The sequence below is a fragment of the Gobio gobio genome, assembly GCF_949357685.1.
Source record: "Gobio gobio genome assembly, chromosome: 12".
Taxonomy (NCBI): Eukaryota; Metazoa; Chordata; class Actinopteri; order Cypriniformes; family Gobionidae; genus Gobio; species Gobio gobio.
This window is the reverse complement of record NC_137105.1, coordinates 45623124-45645259: the sequence shown is the minus strand read 5'-3', so window position 1 is coordinate 45645259 and position 22136 is coordinate 45623124. Positions and strand designations below refer to the sequence as shown.

The 22136-nt window shown below is 38.9% G+C and overlaps 2 protein-coding genes across 8 annotated transcripts in view; one reads left to right on the top strand and one right to left on the bottom strand.

Annotated features, from left to right (window-relative positions):
• Positions 1-114: 114 nt before the first annotated feature.
• On the top strand, positions 115-4663 carry zar1 (zygote arrest 1). Its single transcript, XM_079830514.1, has 4 exons — positions 115-1848; positions 1970-2062; positions 2161-2235; positions 3129-4663. Exons 1-4 carry the CDS (start codon positions 979-981, stop codon positions 3270-3272), a joined length of 1182 nt encoding a protein of 393 aa, XP_079686640.1. The 5' UTR covers positions 115-978; the 3' UTR covers positions 3273-4663.
• A 2913-nt stretch (positions 4664-7576) lies between these two features.
• fryl (furry homolog, like) overlaps positions 7577-22136 on the bottom strand; it is a 143537-nt gene continuing 128977 nt past the window's right edge. For 4 of the 7 annotated variants that reach the window (XM_079830584.1, XM_079830579.1, XM_079830581.1 and 1 more), the window contains 5 exons: positions 21189-21257; positions 16247-16264; positions 15477-15587; positions 11529-11722; positions 7577-9416 (listed from right to left, as the gene is read on the bottom strand). In XM_079830584.1, the coding sequence (XP_079686710.1) occupies positions 9113-9416; positions 11529-11722; positions 15477-15587; positions 16247-16264; positions 21189-21257 (696 nt within the window). In that variant the 3' untranslated portion in view covers positions 7577-9112. The remainder of the gene's footprint in view (positions 9417-11528; positions 11723-15476; positions 15588-16246; positions 16265-21188; positions 21258-22136) is intronic. The other 3 variants (XM_079830580.1, XM_079830583.1, XM_079830585.1) reach the window with 1 other exon arrangement.

Below are 22136 nucleotides of genomic sequence, written 5' to 3'. Positions count from 1 at the left end.
TTAAGTTAATAATCCATTATTTATCTGCTTTAATATACCGGTCAAATGTTCTTATCGGGTCGATAACGATAACTTTAAAAATGGACATATATCGGCCAATACTGATATGGCGATACTGAATATTGTGGCCAATATTATATCCAAAATATATCTAGTTTATTTGTGTTAAAATGTTATATTGTTGCAATTACATCCCAGGATAGCTCTAAACACACCAACTGTTCTCAAAACAGCTAACAATTTAAATGTATTTTCCAGCTAGAATTATAAATTTTTTATGACTTTTCTAGGTCTGGAAATTCCATTTTGAAAATTCCCTGATATCCTCCTGAGAACCAGAAAAAAAGAGTTTTGTGAATTTAATATGAATGAATTAAATGACATTAATAGGCAAAAACAATGGGATTTTTATTTTTTACATCACCAATTAATTTTTAGGTTTCAGGATTTTTTTATACCAAACTTTGTAGAAAGATGATTCTCAACTATGTTATAAAAGATAGAATGATTTGATATACCATTTTGCTTTATGCAATATGTGTGTGTAAAATGGCCATAAGCGAGTTTTCCCATTATATAGGCAACAATGTCTATAAATTGTATCGAATTTGCATATTAATATGTTCTTGCAGCAACATGTACTGAACAAAGAAGTGTAATAATGGGATTAGTAATTGGAAAGATTTTCATAATAATATCTAATATTTCATAGGAATATTGATATGTAATTTCTTTCCCTATTCACTTGTCTCCTAAAATGCCTGATGAACATGATTTAAGTCCTGCTGTCCTCTTCAGTGGACATGCCCTGTTTCATAACAGAAAGTCATATTTTGTTTTGAAACCCCATTACATCAATAGTATACATATCATATTTCCATAAGAGTGTTAAATTTGATCACTAAATTAATGTCATTTTAAAAGTCCAAGCAGAGGCAGTTTTCATTGTGAAACTTCCAAACATCTGAAAAGCCCTGAATGTGCTCTTTAGACTTAAACTGTGACATGTATGCTTTCAGAGAAATTCCCTCAAATATAATGTCCACTAAAGAGGACAAAAGTCCATTCCTTGTCCCAGGAGGATATTCTGGAATGCTGTTAATTGCAGTTAATTGGCCACCTGACCTCAATCGGTGTGCTTTCTTAAACTGCTGCAATGCCTTTGCCTACCGGCTAAGCGAAAAAATGGCTACGTATGGTAACGAGACAGTCGACAACTATCTTTACTCTTCATACAATCCTTATTCCTACAAAAACCCCAAGTTTAAGAGCTGGAGACAGAAAGCTTACTTCGCCAACGGCGGCGAGGGCGAGGCCTACTTTGATAATTACCACAGGGCGCAGCTTAAGTCCATCTTGTCTCAGATCAACCCGAACCTCACCCCGCGTCTGAGGAAAGCCAACACCAAAGACATCGCAGTCCAGGTCAACCCGAAGACCGACGCGTCCATCCAGTGCTCCCTGGGCCCGCGGACCCTTCTGGCCCGGAAGCGAGATGCGCTGCGCCAGCGGCGGCAGGAGGTCCAGACCCCGGGGAGCCCCATCAGCGGCGGCGTCCGGTTCCCGCGCACTCAAGCCGTGTACTCTCCGGTCGAGTCCAGGAGACTAGTGTCCCTCTTCAGGGAGGAGGAGGACACGGACCCCGAGGCCCCTGAGACGGTGGACCGCGCAGAGAAGGCGGGAAGTGCCGAGAGAGGCGAGCGCAAAGTGAGCGAGGAGAGCGAGAAGGAACCGCTTAGTCCGGAGGAAAATGAAAACAAACAGACGGAAACAAATGAGGAGAACAGAAACGAGCCAATGAAAACCGGACAAAACGAACCCAAGTCCAAGGCTCGCGTGAGATTCCAGGTGAGGGGAAACCGATTATCCTTTGTTTAATTGAATTTAAAGTTTAGAAATGCAGTTTTGCGCCCCCCCTTGTTTTTAGACGGTTTAAGTCTCAGCAGTGTATTAACTTGTTTTCATTTAGTTTTTGGAGCAGAAGTACGGCTACTATCATTGCAAAGATTGCAACCTGCGCTGGGAAAGTGCTTATGTGTGGTGTGTCCAAGGCACAAACAAGGTAAGAGATGGGCCATGCGTGCAAATTCAACCAGATATCTGTCTTCCTCCTCTATTCTTGCAAATGTCCTGATTCAAGCTTTACTGTCTCTCTTAAAGGTGTATTTCAAGCAGTTTTGCAGAACATGTCAGAAATCATTCAATCCATACCGGGTTGAAGACATAACCTGTCAGGTAAGCCAGTCCTCAAGCAGAGGGCCTGAGGCCTTCTATGGGACCAAAGCAAACTACCATGGGTGTGCAAAAAATTAGTGTTAAAATGGCTCAAATGAAGACGAGCAACACTTAAACCGATCCCTCTTTAATTTGTCCCCATCAACTGTCCACTTTATTTACGGTATTAACTTGTAAACTATCGACACTAGTTTAGTTCAAGTATTTTATAGATCATGTATTAATGGTGCACTTTGCATTTTAAAGGGTTTGTTCACCCGAAAATGAAAATTGTCATTAATTTCTCACCCCCATCCAAACCCGTAAGACCTTTGCGCATCTTCAGAACACAAATTAAGATTTTTGATGAAATCTGAGAGGTTTTTGACCCTACAACATTACCACTTTCAAGGTAGAAAAGCTAGTAAAATTGTCCATGTGACTCCAGTGGTTCAACCTTAATGTTATGAAGCGACAATACTTTGAGCACAAACAAAAATCACTTTCCAACGATCTTGTCTGTCCGTCTCCTACTCCGTTCACATTGTAAACACAGTGCAGCGCTTCCGGGTTCTACATCACGTGAACAGTTTCGGCCAATAGTGAGCTGGCATTCTGACGTAAAACGAGAATTTATCGTCATTTGTTTTTTTGCGCACCGTATTCTCGTCGCTTCATTACATTAAGGTTGAACCACTGTAGTCACATGGACTATTTTAACAATGTCTTGACTAGCTTTCTGGGCCGTGAAAGTGGTAATGTTGCGGTCAATGGATAGTACAGAAAGCTCTCGGATTTCATCAAAAATATCTTCGTCTTCTGAAGATGAACGAAGGTCTTGCGGGTTTGGAACGACATGAGAGTAATGATGATTTATTTTTGGTTAAACTAACCCTTTAACTCTTAATTTTCAGACTTGTAAGAAGACTCGCTGCACATGTCCCGTAACATCACGTCATGTGGACCCCAAAAGACCCCACCGACAAGATCTGTGCGGCCGCTGCAAAGGCAAGCGGCTCTCCTGTGACAGCACATTCAGCTTCAAATACATCATCTAGCAGCTGTGTGCCGCGCTCAGGCTTTGTTATTGCCCATTTCAGTCTCTGCATCCTCACTGCTCAAAGACTGCTGGTCCATCAGTCACTACGGTCTCATTTGTTTTTGTTTTGCTTTAATTTGTACAGTACTTGCAATAATTGCAGGTGCCAATTCTGAAAACTGAAAATAAAAATGGCAATTACTAGCACACCTGGAGCCAAAGTTTTCTATGAACTGCTGTGCAGAAGGCTGATGTGAATGGATGACTTTAAGGGTATGTCTATACTACAACGATTCCGTCATAAAAACAAACGTCTTTCCTTTGCGTTTTTCACGTACAGAGGACGTTGTCAAAATCCCCAATTCACATGCCAGGCCCGTAGTCACTCTGTAAAGAGCCACTATGCGCCTGTCCAGATCTGGTGCGTGTGGGATCCACATGTGCCAGATGTGGCCTGGATCTTGGCTGACACTGTTGCTGTCTGGGTTTCGATTGATCATGCCGTGTGCATGACGTTTTCAGAGAACGTATCGTTTTCAAAATCTTGCATTTTGAAACTCTTCATGGCCCCAAAATGAAATTGTCATAAATTAATGGGCAAAACGCATAATATTTAGTTCACACTAAATTGTTTTTTCAGAATTATGAAATACCTCAAACTCAAGTGCACATTTCACGTCCTCTATAAGTGACAAGCCTGAAAACATGTGCAGTACATTTGTAACTGATTTAAAAAAAGTTTTTAACTTGAATATATCAAGTTTCAATGACAACCACTGTACATAAACCAAAAAGCCCAGTTTAAGAACCTAAATTAAATGAGCAAATGCTAAAACTTGTGGTCAATTACACATTTTACTATAATGGTTTTGAAGTCAGTTTTATTTAATGCCATGTCAGTATCTGTGGCTCTTCATGGCAAAAATACAGCAATTAATATATAAGATTTTAATCTTAAAGTCCTTAAGTGAGCTTCATGTGTTCCACTTGTATTAAAATCAGGACCGTCCAATAAAATGTTTAATGGAAAGGAGGGTCTTGCAAGATTGATTTTTGCTTAAAGGCAAAGACCTAACTTTTTGTTTTGCATGACCTATATGACATTTGGTGACCACAACTAGATCAAATCTTGGTTTCAGGAAGATTGAAAGTCTATTTCAGGATGGATGTAATGTTTGTATCATGGTTTCGATTGAAGTAACTTTAGAATAAAGCAAAACCAGTCATTTGTGTGTTTATGCAATGCATGGGGTTATCCAGAAAAATTCTTGATTTAAAGTGTCTTATATTCAGCAAGACTGTAACCGTGTCTTGAACATTTGGGGAGACCAAAGTTTTTGTTTTTATTTAAAGAAATTACATATTTAAATGATAAAGATTTTTAAGGGAATAAAGAAATATGAAAAGTTCTATTAATAGTCTATATAGTTCATAGTATGCATATAGTTCCATGTAAACTCTTTGCAAATAATTTATTAAAAATATGCACACATTCACTCGTTAGTGTATATACATATATAAAAAAAAAAAACCTTTTCATCACATTCGGTTATGAATGACATTGAGATTGCATATTATCAATTCAAAATAGCATAATTACATTTAAAAATGTTTAGTAGTTTGCATCACTGTGGGGCATTAAAGGAAAACATTTATGTAAACTATGTAAAACATTTTCAGTAAAATATCCAAAAACCACAAGGCCAGTGTTATATATTTTGTTCAGTTGAGTACTTATACCCCCGGTTTCACAGACTTAAGCTAAGTTTAAGCTAATCCTAGACTAAAATGCATGTTTGAGCTGTTTTAACTGAAAGAATCTTGCACTGACAAATCTTAAAATATGTCAGTGGCATTGTTTTGTCTCAAGATGCACACCAGTAATGTTTTTTTCTTGGGCACGTTTATAAAAGTTACTTAAATGTCCTAATTGAACTAAGGCCTAATCCTGGCTTAGTCTAAGCCCTGTCTGTGAAACCGGGCCACAATATCCCAAATGTTTCCAACTATTTGGAAATCGTGAGAAAATTGCTCTTTTAACCGGACGTGTGAGGGAGTCTGTTAATTGCGTCATATCTGCGTTACCCTCGGTTTCCGGTTATATTTTGCAGAAACGCTTTACTCTCACTGAAGTGTGAACAAGTGTCATAGCAGCCGCTGAGCGAACACACAGAGTAACTTCATAACATCGTTTTCAACACACTCATATGTAGGGCCATTTCCATTTCCATAACACCAAAAAGGAGGACACTTTGCGGCATTTAGTGAGGCAAGAATAATTGCATACTACATAGGTGTACACGCAACTACAATACAATTTCGATGGTGTCATGATCCAGTGATTCTGAAATAGCCTACTCTATTCATTGCCAGACAATTTGCTCTACGATATATCTTGATGTAGACCTATGTGTAACAGAAGAGGCAAAAAAGTGTTTGTTCACAGTTGTATTTATTCAAGACATTGTGATGCCTCTTTCAAAAACTGACCACTGATAGGAACCGGTCTTGCAAAGTGCACAGTGCCTGAAAACATAACATTTCTGGACTTCTGGAAATAACAGAAATACATAAATAAACAAAATGAATGCGAAATTAATAAATACACATTTCAGTTCTTAAACACGTTCACCCTCTGCAGCAGCTCAGGCGGCTCTTTGTTAAGAACTGAAATGTGTATTTATTTTTCGCATTCATTATTTGGTTATGTATTTATTTTATACAGTTTGACTGGTGATGCTTGACTGCATGATTATGATAGACTTTAAGCTCTGCAGCGGAGATTTTGTCATCCTGGGGTTTTGTTGCTTCTCGAAAAAATGACCTAAGGGAAGACGTACCTGCGGCTCGTAGTTAACTTTTATGTTTTTTCGTGCTGGCATGTCGGTCAATGGCAGCTTTCCCTTGACTACAGGGACACAGTGTGCTTTTTGATATAAATTCGTGCTCTTTAGTCCATTCCGGATTAATGAGGTTTGACGTTTCGGCATTATAGCGTTATGATATGATGTAGCCAGCACGTCGTGGAGGCTTGTTTACTTTTTTAACCAACAATGATATATGAGAGATTTTTTTGACACCGCTTTCAGCCAATCATTAGTTTGACCAGAGATCTTACGGCATTAGACGCTATGCTGTTGTGTCCCAATAAAGATTCTAGAGCGTTCTTTTTTTTTTAAACTCCAAAAAGGAGGACAAGTGAGTTTTTAAGCCCCCTGTCCGGCGTCCGGGCCGGCGCAGCCTCAAGCCGGACACTCACTTGTCCTCCTTTTTGGAGTTGCACTGAATCGGTCTTAAAAATAAAAAAACGCTCCAAAATCCAGACGTATGGCCACCCTACTCAGATGTATCTAATATGATAAGCAGAGCTGCGTTACCTCATACTCATGACCGGAAAAGTGTAAATGGCGCCGGTAACTGTGTCATAATAAAAGTCCCTCTGCTCGCAAGGCGTGTTGCGTTCATCTTATTAACAATCGCTCCAGCGGCCTTGCTCAGCTCCACAACACTCGGTCCTGCTCTGCTTCAGACTACAGTAACGTTAACAATCACATCCATGAACATGATTTCTGCTCGAGTCCTATCCCGATTCTTTTCCACCGGCTGTGAGAAAGACCACATGTCCCAAGATTCTGCGCTCAACTGTGGCGTCATCAAACCACACCTTTGTTTTGAACAGGCGACCTCTAGCGGACGGAAAAGTTACATAGTGCAGCTTTAAACATATCCATTGTAAAACAGTTGTCAAATATTAAATGTTTAGCTACTTATATCTTACCACGAACGCACTTTCACTGTAAAAACTAAAAGTGCCACGTTGAAACACTCATCTTCAGTGAATATTAAGCCTCGTCGTCTTTGAGCTGATTGGCCATCATTTTGACATTGATGAGCGTTATTAGACTACTGATGTCTGCCATCCTAACAGCAAACAGAGTGGTGTGTAATGGAGAGTAGCATTAAGAAATATCAAATATTGGTGGGGACAATTTGGCCATTTCCAGTTTTATGGGGGGGGACTTGGAAAAGGAAAAGGATATCTACAGTACTATTTACAGTACAACAGTTCTGACCCACAGGAACAACAGTTGGAATCGCTCTCCAAACAAATTAATTTCAACTGATGAATGATAAAAACTTTAAAAGAGCTTGACTGACGCTTCAGATGCAGCACACGCTTATAAATGTTGTCATCCATTGGTGGTGGGCACTAATGTAGTTATTGTACTTGTGTGAACGAGCCTAAATAGAAAGAGCAGTGATGCTGAAAAAATGAACGCATATTAAAAACCATCAGGAAATGAAGTGACAAAAAGCCAGAGTTGCTTATAATCAGGTTTTTATTTAACAGCACAGGGAAAAAGCAGGTAAATCAGAAGACAAACAAAGACAAACCAGAGAGAAACGTGAGAGGGGGGAAACAGAAAAAAGAGATAATGCACCTCTAGATAAAAACTATATTTTTCCAGGTAAATAATATATCCATTAAATAATTAAGAACAGCATTCAAAATGTACCAAACAAGCAACAGAAGAGATCTCTGAGAGGAATGAATACAGTGAACGTTTTATTTCTCAATGTGCCACGACAGACTAAACGGTTTGCGGATATCACTCTCAGGACACCGCCTCGTCTCTTGGAGCCTTTCAGAAGCGGCGCAGAGCCCACAAACCCTCAGTGCAGCCCTGAGTCTAGAGTTAAGACAGAGCCAACATGGACAAACACTGGCCCCAGTTTCCCCTCAGCAGGGGCTCCAGCGAGGGACTTTGAGCCAACATGGAGATCACAGTGGGTATCAAGGAATGCATATGGCAAAAGCTCGACCGGAGAAGCCGAGCGCGTTCGTCGGGAAATATTGAAGATTAAGGTGGCGTATTATCATAAAGGAGAGGGCAGTCCACGACTTCCCAACAGCTATTCAACTCGCTATTTTCTTTGCATTAGTCGTTACCCTCTACTGAGCTCTCTCTGATTGAACAGTGCATTACACAAATGTACAAGGAAAAATACTGCTTTTACACTATACATTTTCTAAAATATATACAGAGTAAAATAAGTTATTGATATTTCCATGAGTTGCAGCCAGTTTGCACTTCACCTGTGCATCTCGGTTTGTTAACGTGCATGTATGAGAGAGAACGGGTGTGCAAATATCAGTCCATGTCAATCGCACTCGCACGCACGCACACGCTCACACTCGTCCTCGCACGCGTACACAAGAGTCTATGGTTTCCTACAGGCAGCTACTTATTTGGTTATAGTTTAAGGGTTTTGTAAGAGCGGCCCAGTGAAAGCTGAAAGTTCTCCCCGACGCAGGTCAATAAAGTTAAACAGATAAACCTCTTTAAACCGAGGGTACGGCCCTCCGGCTTACAATTACTTGTTAAATATCCTAACATTTACAACCTAAGACTGTTAAAAAATACAATTCTCAAAAAAATATTTGTTGCAGGCTTTTCTCTTTCAAGCATGCTTTTTGCAATCGCGGTACTCTGTTTCTCACGATAACGCTTCGAATCCCACCTCTGCCCCAGTGCATAGTGGGGCAGACGGATGTGGATCAGTCTAAAAAGGACACCACCCAGAGGTCATAGGTCATTCCGCCAAAAAGCTTCAAATTTAGCATCATTATCGCCCGGTGTCCCTCCTAGTCCCATTCTTCGTACTTTTTACAACATCTGGAGAGGTTCAACTATTTTGGAGAAAGGGGAGGGGGGGACAGGGAGAAAAAAACGCGGTACGTGCGTAATAGTTTTGAGTAACTAATGTCCACACATTCTTTAGCCCTTTGAGGTTAAGTCTATGTGAAAATCCCCAAACCCGCCACCCCGGAGGAAGAGAGTGGAGTTGGTGAAGCTCTCACAGTCCAGTGCTGAGGACTGTGTTCTGAGTGTCTATTTGTGTCTGGATGTGGGCCGTGGGGGTCGGTGACAGGATGCGCGTCTGGTGGGTGTGCGGGTGTGTCTGAGCCTGGCAGAGAGCTTCGCGGATCTGAAGGTTGAGCTCCATGAGGCGCGCGCTGGCCTGAGAAAGATCCCTGCTGGGGCCTACCACAGCCAAACAGCCCGTCTGACCCAGAGTCTGGTGCCTGAAGTAAATGTGCAGCAGGGTCTGCACGGCATCATCCTTCTCACTGCCAAATATGTCGTTAGGCCACAGGCACCTGAGGGAAGGGGAGTAAGAGACAGGAGGCGGTTTATAGACCACGATAGATACTGGAACCTATCAGATTTATGCAAAAGAGAACTCCAGAAGGTTAACGAGATGCCTCATTAGATTATGGATCCTAACTGGACATGATGATAACAATACGTTTCCAGCAACAAGCAATTTGTCTGCCAATCAGAATATGGTTTATTTTTAACAAACAAACTATGTAGAGCAAGATTGAGATTGTTCTGTGGGTAGAGCTACTCTGCATAAAACCACAGTAGGTGATTGACAATATGGCACATCGCTTGTTAAGACTTATTGCTTGGTCCATTTTTAAGCAGACTTCTTTCTGGTAATTTATGATGGACTTTAATTTATTTAGTCCAATTATTAAGTTTGCTTAAACCCAGCTGCTTTCTTACAATTGATGGACAGGATCAAGTCTACGTCCCAACATTTTCCTTTTTTGATAATCTGATTAATGTCACAATATAGAATCTGTTGCTACTTCTTTTACATCACGACTTTAAAGTCAACTTCAAATTCTAATTTTTAATGGAATATTGCTGTTAATTATAAATAAAGACCCTGGACCACAAAACCAGTCATAAGTCGCACGGGTATATTTGTGGCAATAGCCAACTATACATTGTATGGGTCAAAATTACAGATTTTTCTTTTATGCCAAAAATCTAAAAATTAAAGATCATGTTCCATGAAGATATTTTGTAAATTTTATACCGTAAATACATAATTTTTTAAATTATTATGAGTAATATGCCTTGCTAAGGACTTCATTTGGACATCTTTAAAGGCGATTTTTTTGCACCCTCAGATTCCAGATTTTCCAGATTCTGGTTTTGTGGTCCAGGGTCATTTTTATGTGTCCCACCCTACATTTTTTGTCAGATAAACCATTTCACTTGGCTATACATTACAATACGGAAGACAGGATCTGTTGCTACTTCTGTTTCATTGTAACTTTAAAGGGGTCACTGAACTGAGAAATCAAATTTTCCTTGAGCTTCAGTCATATAAGAGGTCATCATACTATAAGAATAGCCTTATAGCTTAACAGTACAGCATAGCTTTTATTGTAACCAAGCCCAGCGAAAGATTCATTGAATGTGGAATGTGCCTATATAATAAATTGGTGAAAGACCGCCTCTGCAGAAGAAAATCAATGCCTACTACTATCTTTACAATTTTGGCCCCGCCCACTTGCATGTTAGTGAGATGACGAGGAGAAAGCGCAATACAGGACGGACTTCAAATAACCTCACCTTCCAAAGGATCCTAATGCTAGGAATGTGTTTTTTTTATTTTCAACAATGTGAATGTCTCAGTTGAGCATTATTTATTTGTTTTCGGTACATTTCACTGCGAATTCTTTGGTAAATTAGTTGCAATTTCTGTGCAGGCTCTACAGACTTTCACGATATGGACTCGACAGTAATGCCACATGTTAAGTAAGCGTGTTAATTCTAATGCCTGATCTGTGACCAGTGATTTGTGATATGTAATGATTCATGTACAGCAGTGTTCATTTCGTTGACGAATAATTCTCGTCATAATTTTCGTCAACAACCTTTTTTCACTGACGAAAACGAGACGATAACTAAATAAACATAACGATAACATTTGTTTTGAATGACAAAAACTATGACGAAAATCTACTGTCATTTTATAAAAATGTTAGGGAGGGACGATTAGGGAAGAGATCCAGTCAGTTCTGATGTCCTGTGTAACAGATGCGCACATTTGAATTGTAATGTGCTGATCTAACCGCGGGAAAACAGGCTCACGTTATAGCGCTTCAATCAATGAATAGCCCACATTTATGCCAGGCAATTGCTTATGAACTAATGCTGATGATGAACGACAATGTTTACTTTATGATGTTTATTTAGTAATATGTTTTAGACGGTTGTAACAATGAAAGATTTTAGTCGACTAAAACTAAAACTAGACTAAAACTAAAAACAATTCAGGGGACTAAAATAATGACAAACTAAATGGCATTTAAGTCAAAAGACTATGACTAAAACTAAATCAAAATTTGCTGTCAAAATGAACACTGATGTACAGTCAGATGTACTCTATTAAAGTCTGTTCATCATACCTGAAGGCTTTAACTTGTGCGATGGCTGTGCTGAAGTCCCGTGCTCTAAGACTCTCGATGAGTGAGTGGATGGCCGTCTCTGTGCTCGATTGGTCCACTTCAAACTCGCCCACTCCTTCCTGTCCATCACCTACTGACTCCGCCTCCTTCAGACAGCTCTCTAATATGGCCAGCTCCTCAGACATGTTAGTCACCTGAGAAACACACAAGCATCATGGCATTTTAAATCAACATTTAGTCAATATTCTCACAACTCGGATTAAACCACACCTGAAAAACGACCAATTCGCCAATACAAAATCAATCAGCTGACACACCATTAAAGCACACTGTACTCATGTCATATTAAGCAGAAACACATTGAACAATTAAATGGATCTTCCTCAGGCAGTGCGTATTAACACACGTCACCAACAATATAACAAAACCGTGTCGGCCCCAAGCTGAACATATGAGAACTGCTTTCTACATAACAGAGGTTGCTGAGGTCTGTGTGTGTATGTGTACGGTCTATAAAGTGTAAGTGAGTTAGTATCGATGAGCGATGGGCTGAATGGCTTTGCTCTGGTCTGTGTTAAGCATATCCATCTCCCTCAGTGAGCGTAATAAAGTTATACTGCACTAAGAGCATTATTTGCAGTCAGACCTTTATATGTGTCCATGCTGGCACACATTAGCACAAACTACCACAAAAACCAGAGAGAAAAATTACCATCGTCTGTCTATATGGCTGGCCTTACATTTTCTATATTTGATCTATCTGTTTATAATTGACACTAGGGATTCACCGATGTTTCGGCTGCGTTACTTAGTAACACGTTACTCTAATTTGACCACTTTTTCCAGTAACGAGTAATCTAACGCGTTACTATTTCCAAACCAGTAATCAGATTAAAGTAACTTATCCAAGTCCCTGTGAGTTACTTTTTTTGTCATTTTCCTTAGTAAAAATATATATTTTTGCTTTCTTGTTTAGTCTCAGCAGGGGTTTTCCTGCATAGAGAATTACGAGGCGGCCGCCTCCGTCAAATTTCTTGCCGCCTCCGTCTGTCGACAAAACTCAAGACAGGCAGTCACTTGCTCAGATTAGGCATGTCGTGATAATTAAATAATCATCAGAAATATATATTGTCACATTATCTTTCAGCAATCATTATTAGAATATTATTATTTGCTAGTAGCCTACAAAGTCATCTAAAGCCATTCCATAGCTGAATGTCTTTCCTCCGCTGTAGCTGTCAATCATTCTCCGTTCAGCAAAACTGCGCGTCGCGTTCGGTTCCAGTCAGCAGCACGGTAAAGCTCACTCCATATGATATATTCCCGTTATAATACTTGATATGTTGATAAAATAATTTATCTTCCTGGAGTTTATCTAGCGGTTTCTGAAAGATGTTGTGCTCGCTACTCAGGTGACAACACAAGGACTATTAATTAGCATCACACGCACAATAACCAGAATTAAAAACTGTGAAGAAACAAATAATCAGTGAATGTTTGGACCGATATAGGCTACATAGTAGACTAGGATTTGTGGGCTCGACGCTCATCTTCTCTTTATGCCGTGAACTCTTCAATGTGCACTCGCGCTGCACTGCACACTGACTCCATGTTGCTTTGAGCGCATCATTCTGCACCCGGGATGCGCATAAGCGCTTTGTTCGCGCTCTGTTTTGAAGCGTTTCATATATTTTCATAGTTTTGTGCACTTAAAGATTATTAAAAAATATATTGTTCTCACGGATCGATCATATATTTGTTGTCCCTTTACAGAGCTGCACATTACGTTTACAATAAAATATAAATCTTGTAATTTTATATTATTTGTGTAGGCCCATATCATTATTTACATTCATATATAAATTAAAAATGTTTTTCATAAATGTATTTAATAAGAACAGTAATTTGTACCTTTTTCATTAACATGTTTAGGGTTTTATGTTTAGTGTTTTATGTTTAGTGTTGGCAAAAACGGTTGTCATTTTTATGTTGAGGCTGCAGAGGTGTTGTTGGCAACTGATGAATGTAACTAATAAAGTAACTTGTAATCTAATTTAGTTACTTTTAAAATCAAGTAATCTGTAAAGTAACTTAGTTACTTTTAAAATCAAGTAATCTGTAAAGTAACTAAGTTACTTTTTCAAAGTAACTGTGGCAACACTGGAAGGGCCGATATAACAAACCGATGGTTTATTAATGAACTGCGTGAAGGCACTGAGCTGTGTAACGTCTGCTGCATAATCCAAGATTAATATTCCTGCTGCACTGCTGTCTGCGTTTTAATGTTTATCAAACAACAAAAGACCAACAAACAAAAAAATAAATCGCTCACTACTCTTGACTAAACTTTCATAAGTATTAATTTCCGCGATGCAAACAACGCAGACAGAATCCAGTCATAAAAACGAAATTTACTGCATAATGCGGAATGGCACGGAATGTTTTGATGAATAAATAAAACGTTGGTCGGTCACTTAAATCAATCGCGATATATACTAGTGTCTGTGAATATTAAGCCCCAAAAAGACTGTTTAAATGAATACTGCATGTTTGTCTGTCTCTGTGAATGAAAGGAGCAGCTTCATTTAGCCTAACATTACCTCTTTCTCTCTCTCTCTCTCTCTCTCTCTCTCACACACACACACACACACACACACACACACACACACACACACACACACACACACACACACACACACACACACACACACACACACACACACACACACACACACACACACACACACACACACACACACACACACACACACACACACTCGCAGCTGTTTTTCAGCCTCTGCCACCTCAATATGAGACACGAATGTACCTCCAGTCACTTCATTAGCATTTTACCGTTTTATTCAACAAAATATATCGTCATATCAAAACACACACACAGGAACTCGAAGCACACGACAACCGTCAAAATAAAAGTTAAGTTTAACAAAGTCATTGTGACAGGATTAATGTTGAATAGAAGAGCTACGTCTCAATGTAATAATAATATATGAATTTAATTTATACAGTGAAGAATATGCAGTGTTAGTTAACATTAAACCTACTTAAAAAGCACTGTTTATTTCATATTTTCTGTTGTGTATGTATATATATATATATAAGTTGGCCTGGTGAATGTTAAAAGGATCCAGTGAATGTTCATTAGAAATTATTTGATAATGCAGCAATAAACTAGCTAGTAGGCTATAAGTTAATAATGTTTTTGTTTTGTTTTTACTTTAAAAACACTATTTTAAATGACAAAATTTCAAATAAGAGGGCAAGTGACAAATATCGGTATCGGACAATAATTGTTTGTTAAAATCGGTATCGGTCCCAAAAAATCATATCAGTGCATCCCTATGGCATCTTAAAGTTGCAACAATCTAGCCTGGAGAGTCAAAGATGTCATTTTCAACGTAATTCTACATTTAAAAAAAAAAGATTGTTCACTCAAAAATAAAAATTATGTCAATCACCTACTCTCATGTTGTTCCATAAGGCTTTCATACATCTTCAAAACACAAATAAATATATTTTTTATGAAACCTAAGAGATTTGTCCCTCCATTTAAAGCCCTTTCACCAAAATGCTTCAAAGAGTTCATAAAGAAATCATAAAGGCAATCCATTCAGCTCCAGGTCTAAGAAATCCAAGTCTTTTGAGGAGACACAAACAATTATATGATGAACAGATTCAATTCAGGCTTTTATTCACTTATAAACATACATAGAGGACATCTAATATGTTGAACTACTGCTCAAACGTGCTTGCTTGACAGGCAAGAACCAAGGCAAGCATGGCTGAGCTTCCATATTTAACGTGTTGCATGTGTGTGCGTTGATCTCTCAGGTTTCATTAAACGCATCTTCATTTGTGTTTCAATGATGTTATCTTAAATGTCTAATAAAAATGCTTCTACTTATACAAGGAAACGCAGCAGATACAAACCTCTGCCTCTCTCTTGATGGTGTCCACTCTGCTAACGAGTTTGCAGTAGGCCTGAAAGAGCAGTAGGAGCTGGAAATGGAGTTTATACAACCGTCGACACAACTCCAGCTCCTAGAGGATAGAGACAGAGAGAGAAAGAAAGGTCACGACACTATCACCTCAACATCTTCAGCTTTAATCATCTGCACTCTCAGTAGCAAAACAGCATGATCAGGCGAACGGAAGGACAGATGAATGATCAAATGGAGGGATAGATAGATAGAAGGAATGAAGGGTCATCATTTTGTGCAGCGTGGACTATGTATGGTTCCCTAATCAGAAAGAAACCCTGAAAGTATGTTTCTAAAAACCGTCAGATCTGAATGGAGGGATCCAAAATATGTCAGTGAGCAGATGGGGTAGATGGAGCATGCAGAAATCTAAGCTCATTTTCTCTCCCATCCTCCACTTAGATGTTCATGGACACACTCCGTTCACACACTGAATGCATAATATGATTTCTAGAAGCATTAAAACGCTAATAACCTATTAGTAAATTAGCATATTAGCAAAGCTAACATCGTAAGTATGCAGAACTCATTTAAGCCATTAAATAATGAAGCTCATTAATGAAGCGGGTAGTGATGATTTATGAATGATCATGATTTGGACATGTCTGTAGTGGTGTTAAGAGATCAGATGTAGGGATTGTTCTGAATTCTGATTGGTTGAGCATGATTGTGCAGATGAAAAGGATTACGACAGACTCTAAAATACAATAAATAACTTACTGCTAGCATTTCCATTTGCTAAGCAAGAAGGACAGCCGGTCACAAAAAAGAGGAAACACAGGAAATGAGAGAAAGTACAAAAATTAGTGAGCTCACAACACCCCAAGACCACCATAGGAGAGAGAGAGAGAGAGAGAGAGAGAGAGAGAGAGAGAGAGAGAGAGAGAGAGAGAGAGAAATATTGCAGTCTGTTGATAATTAACAATGACACTAAGGTTGCAGTCACATGCAATGCATTCTGGGAGGAGAAATTACTTTATATTTTCACTATTTATATGCATACTCAAACATTTTTAACATACCTAAATATATGAAAAATAGGTAGAAAATGAACATGAGAGCGATTGAGACCAATGCAAGCTATAGTAAGAGAGTGAAATGTTGGCAGAACTGTGGCATCACAAAACCTGACTTTAGCGCTCTGAGATTGCAGAACAAATGAAGATGCTGTTCACTGGGACAGTAGTGACCGAGATGAATAAACCAGAGATGGAGAGCATAAAGCTCATTTAAACTCTAGATTAACATGAATCTAAATGCTGTATGATATTGAAAAATAATGTTGATATTGTTCATGATACCTAATGTATTTAAATAATGTTAACACATTTAATCTAATTAAAAATCAAAGAACGAACTGATGTCACGTTATTTCGAACAAAATCAGGCCGTTTTGAGGAGTTCATAACAGCTTGCCAAAGCCACCTTTCCGGAAAAGTTTGCACCGGCTGGTAAACACCCTTGTACTGCCATTGGTCTGTGGTGATTATGTAATAGGTAGGTGTGCGTGGAGGCTCCGCCTTCTTTCACGTGAAAATCTTCTCTAGTTCATTTCTCCTGTTCACTCCGTCGAGGTCAGACGTTCATGAGTGAAAACATGAACACGCTGGAGAGCTGTTTTATAGCAGAAAATGAAGTCATACTTCTTTTCTTAGTTGGACGCACTGTGAGACTTTTTTGAGGAGATCAAATGTTGGATGGCTATTAATTTTTTGCAATTCAATTAAAGCAAAAGGGAAATTTTGATTTTAGGCCCACTCGGGTCTTCATCTCCTTTTAATTTAGGTTCCATCTCCGCCAGTGTTCAAACTAATGTTAGGAATCTTGGGTTTACATTTGATTCGTCACAAAATTTTGAGAAACAAATCAGTTCAGTGGTAAAGGGCAGATTCTTTCATTTGAAAGATTCAAGATTTAGAGACCGTAATCCACGCCTTCATAACATCACGTCTGGATTACTGTAATTCCCTGTACAGTGGCCTGCCTCAAACGGCAAACTCTCGCCTGCAAATTGTCCAAAATGCTGCAGCGAGACTTCTAACCGGCACAAAAAAGAGAGATCACATTTCTCCGATTTTAGCGACTTTACATTGGCTTCCTGTCGATTTTAAAGTTGCAGTTTTTGTGTACAAGGCTCTATCTGGTGTTGCACCAAAATACATAAGTGACCTTCTGATTCTTTACACTCCCCAAAGAACTCTTAGGTCCTGTAATCTGCTTCTTTTAAATGTCCCACGTTTTCGCTGTAAAACTAAGGGTGGTCGGGCCGAGTTGGATAAGTCCATACATACCATTTAGGGCTGCACGATAAGGGCCAAAATGATAATCACGATTATTTTGATCAATATTGAAATCACGATTAATTATCACGATTATTTGTTGATTTTAACCAAAACAATTTTTTATTGTCACACAAGCTAATTACATTTACTGCCTTCACATCCATATTGTGCAACATTCCTGCTAATGTACAGATATGTGCATCAAAATAAAATAGGTCCTCTTATTCACCAAAATTCAGTGAATCTCCTTAAAGAATAAATTAAAATAAATTAAAACAATAAAGAAAATGTAGCAAAACTTCAACAGGGCACTATTTTACATTTTACAATGTGTAAATATATTTTAGGAAGCAAAATATAAACTTAAGTTTTACCTGCATAATGGATGTGAATAAAACTAAAAATAAAATATACAATCAATAAGAAACAAATATTCCATAACAGAATGTAACCAAATAAGAACATTTCAAGGCAGAAGAACTATGGCGAAAAGAATATTGGCAAGATCACGCTCTATTTCCCCTCTGCGTTTTCTGTACATCGCAGGTAGTGCCACCTTTGAAAAATAATTACGCGAGGGGATCACGTATCGTTTATCCAGAGTGTTGACCAAGAATTTGAAGCCTTCGTTTGTCACCGTGTTTATTGAGCACATGTCTTTAGCCAAATGAAATGCGACTGCATTTGTTATTTCACTGTGTCTTTGAGAGGTGGATGGGTATGGTGATGCGCTAAAGAGGCTCGCTTCGATGGATGTCTGAGATGTTGTGGGATGATTAGTCTTTGCAACGCATTTCTTGGCCCTCATACATTCATTGTATTGAACTTTATGGTGTTTTTTTAAGTGGTTACAAAGGTTCGTTGTTTTGCTTTGTGGTGCCAAAACAACTTTATGGCACTCTTTGCATATGACCTGTTCTTGTTTTGTGTCACTTGTAGGGTTGCCACCTTTGGTGTGGCAAAATAAGGGACACCCATTCACGAACCCCCCCCCCCCCCCCCCCAAAAAAAAAAACACGTCATGAAATGATTATTTCTACATTGACAACTTTACAGCTCAATAATAAACCATAAGAAAACATGAGATCAAGTATGTGAACTTGCAACAGAACACATTTTATATTATTTTACATTTGATTATTTTATTTATTTCTAAAGAACTTTTTAGTAGCCTATTTGGTGCACTTTAAAGGGATATTTCACCCAAAATGAAAATTCTGTCATCATTTACTCGCCCTCATGATGTTCCAGACCTGTATGAGTTTCTTTATTCTGCTGAACACAAAAGAAGATATTTAGAAGAATGTTTGTAACCAGGCTTCTTTGGGGGCACCATTGACTTCCATAGTAATCTTCCTGTGTGTTCAACATAACAAAGAAATGTATACATGTTTGGAACAACTTGAGGGTGAGTAAATGAAGACAGAATTTTCATTTTTGGGTGAACTGTCCCTTTAAGCAGTCATTCTGAACCAGTAATCACTTTTTTGAATTTCAAAAATGTAATTTTTTAAAATTAATTTACTTAAATTATGACTATATTATCATGTAATTATTTGTCCCATTTTTATCAAACATTTTTTTTAAATGTCATAAACTTTATATGACAGGATTATTGGTTATGTATGATTATAGCGTAGCTAAATTATAAATTAATAATTACATTTATTAGGCTATAATCTATTAATTAACCTGTCTAAAAAATAATAATTTTATCTGCAAAGCTCTGATAATATTATATTAAGATATTATCCATTAAAAAAACTATAGGCTACCTTTAGAAGCACAGATGTGTCTGTCACCGCTGTTGCTTTAAGTCAGTCAGTCTGAGACACTGAAATGCTTCTCACAAAGTGTGCAGTTGGCCTGAGGTTCATCCTGAGTTACTGGACAGACCCATTGATACCTTTTTGATATTCAGGTCTATATCTGGAGATCCTCTTGCGTTTAAACGGTGGATGCGACGCGAGCTCGATATGTTTTTAAAAAACCGGCAAGTTTACAGGCACACTGCACACGGCACAGCGCATGTTCTCGAGACTCTATGGCAACAAAGCCGCTAAAACGCAATCACGCACAAATGAGCTCCTGTACTACTTATTGTGAAATTGATTTGTTTATATTTGCTATAAGTATACTCCACACTGCAAAATCCTTGTGTGTTTATTGAACTACGTGTGGACCTATGTAAAATACGGAACAAATCGCGTCCCGTATTGGTTTGATACGGAACGCGTCATTTTGCTTGTAAATACGGGACGATTCCGTATTTTACGGGACGGGTGGCAACCCTCTGAAACCCAAAATGTTTCCACACAATGGATGACGATCTCGGCCGCTCCCTCTGCTACGTTAGACATTTTTTCTTTGTTAAGATAGATTATAGCCTGCTATCTGTTGTGGTATTTTCCTCACGCTACTCTGTCTTCTGTCTGTGACTGTCTACATCTGGAAACTGACTGAGCTGCTGCGCGGTGCAGGGAACAACTCTGATTGGTGCATGGACGCACGTGATCAGACAGCGGCTTTACAGCGCGCTAGACTGGCTTTGAAAAAAAAAAAACCTTTAATACAAAGCGTGAATGAATGACGCATTTTAAATATCGCTCGATCACGCGAATTTGATCGTGGGAAGGCAAAATCGTGATCGTGATTAAAATTCGATTAATTGTGCAGCCCTAATACCATTCTCATCTCCGTGCGTGCCATAACTCTGACGCACCCACCACTAGCCTAGCTTAGCACAAAGACTGTAGGTAAATGGCTCCAGCTAGCCTACTGCTCAATAAACGACAAAATAACGCCAACATTATCCTATTTACATGTTGTGATGTGTATAGTTACATCATCTACTAAGACCGACAGAAAATGAAATTGATGTGTATCGCTGATCTAGTATTTCTAACTGCGTTTTACCCCTAAACGAAGAAGGAAAAAGAACTTTGCAGGGAGTATATCGGGGTCTTAATTCTCAGACTAGATATGAGTAGGAACAGGCAGAATATACAGCAGTCAAAAGTTTAGGGCTGGTAAGATTGAATAATTATTTGTTTATTTAAAAATTTAAAAAGTCTCCTATGCTCACCAAGGCTGCGTTTATTTAATCTAAAAAGCAGTAAAAAAGTAAAAACTGTGAAATATTATTAAAATAACTGGAGGGGGGGTCTGTTAAATTGTGTGGATGAGACGGCAGGCACATTCTGTGTGGACCTGGTTATGGGCCGTAGAAAGCTGTGAAAATGTGTTGCCCTCGAATCACTTCTGCTTACATTCTTACAGAGGTTCTTACATTCTTGTTTATTTCTCAGAGATAAATAGAAATGCTCAAATGTTCACGTTTGCATGCTTAGACATGCAGTGAGGTCAGTGTTTTTTTATACCTGAGCTTGAGTGTTGGGTCGCTGGTTACTGTCTTTATCACTGAAGGTCTTTCTGCAGTTATCCAACCACTGCAAGTGGAAGAAGAGAGGAAATACCTTGTTAACCACAAAGCAGAGAAGTGCAGGTGTACATTTCTAATGGTGTGGGTGAACGTGAGCAAAGACAGATTCAGACGTTTCTGTGAGTGTGAAACCGAAATGGACAGACAACTAGTGTGTATGGGAGTGTGCGTGAGGTAAATGTAATAAGAGTGAGCTACTTAGCAAATTAAAGAGGGTCTGTTTAAGCATAGAGGGGGTCGGGACATAATTCTCTAGAGGCAGTGCCTGTGTCTCATCCAATTACTGTCCCCTAGTCATCCACTATCCCATTTAGCCCCTCGGCTCCCCTTCCTGCAGCCTGTCCGCCCAGCTAAATGATTTAGGGTCTCAGTGAGGCTATTCTTAGTGACCGTGCATTAAGAGAAATTGTCTGCCGCAGATTCTAGATGGGTGCTAACGGAAGCTAGCGCTAGCTAAATCAACTCATGTCCTGATATGATTTAGTAGCCAACAATAACTGCAAAGAGACGTCAAGGAGCGCTTTATGATCCTGCACTGTCAGCTTATTCTCCTCTGCTGTTTTTCCTCCATTGCATTACCCTTTATAGACGAACGAACTGCACAGAAAGTCCCAATTAATATCCCAAAGTCACAGCTATTTATAGACTTTCCATGTCTACCAGAAAATCCGGTAAAGCTGAAAATCAGTGCACCGCTTCTAAATGCCAACAAATTTGCATTAACGGATAAAAAAACAAAAAAAAAGGAACAAAGGTTATCATAAATCACCATCAGCAATCATCTGCTTCTGTATTGCATGGAAAGCAAATAAATAAAAAATAAAAAATAAAAAACGAGCATCTTGGCTGCGCCTCACTCCCAGATAACTGAAAATGGGCAAAGAGG

Bases quoted from the DNA above. Each gene is read 5' to 3' on its own strand.
- zar1 (XM_079830514.1), top strand. From the start codon at position 979: ATGTGCTCTTTAGACTTAAACTGTGACATGTATGCTTTCAGAGAAATT. The intron at 1,849-1,969 runs GTGAGGGGAAAC...GTTTTCATTTAG, and splicing joins AGGCTCGCGTGAGATTCCAG to TTTTTGGAGCAGAAGTACGG. The intron at 2,236-3,128 runs GTAAGCCAGTCC...CTTAATTTTCAG, and splicing joins TTGAAGACATAACCTGTCAG to ACTTGTAAGAAGACTCGCTG.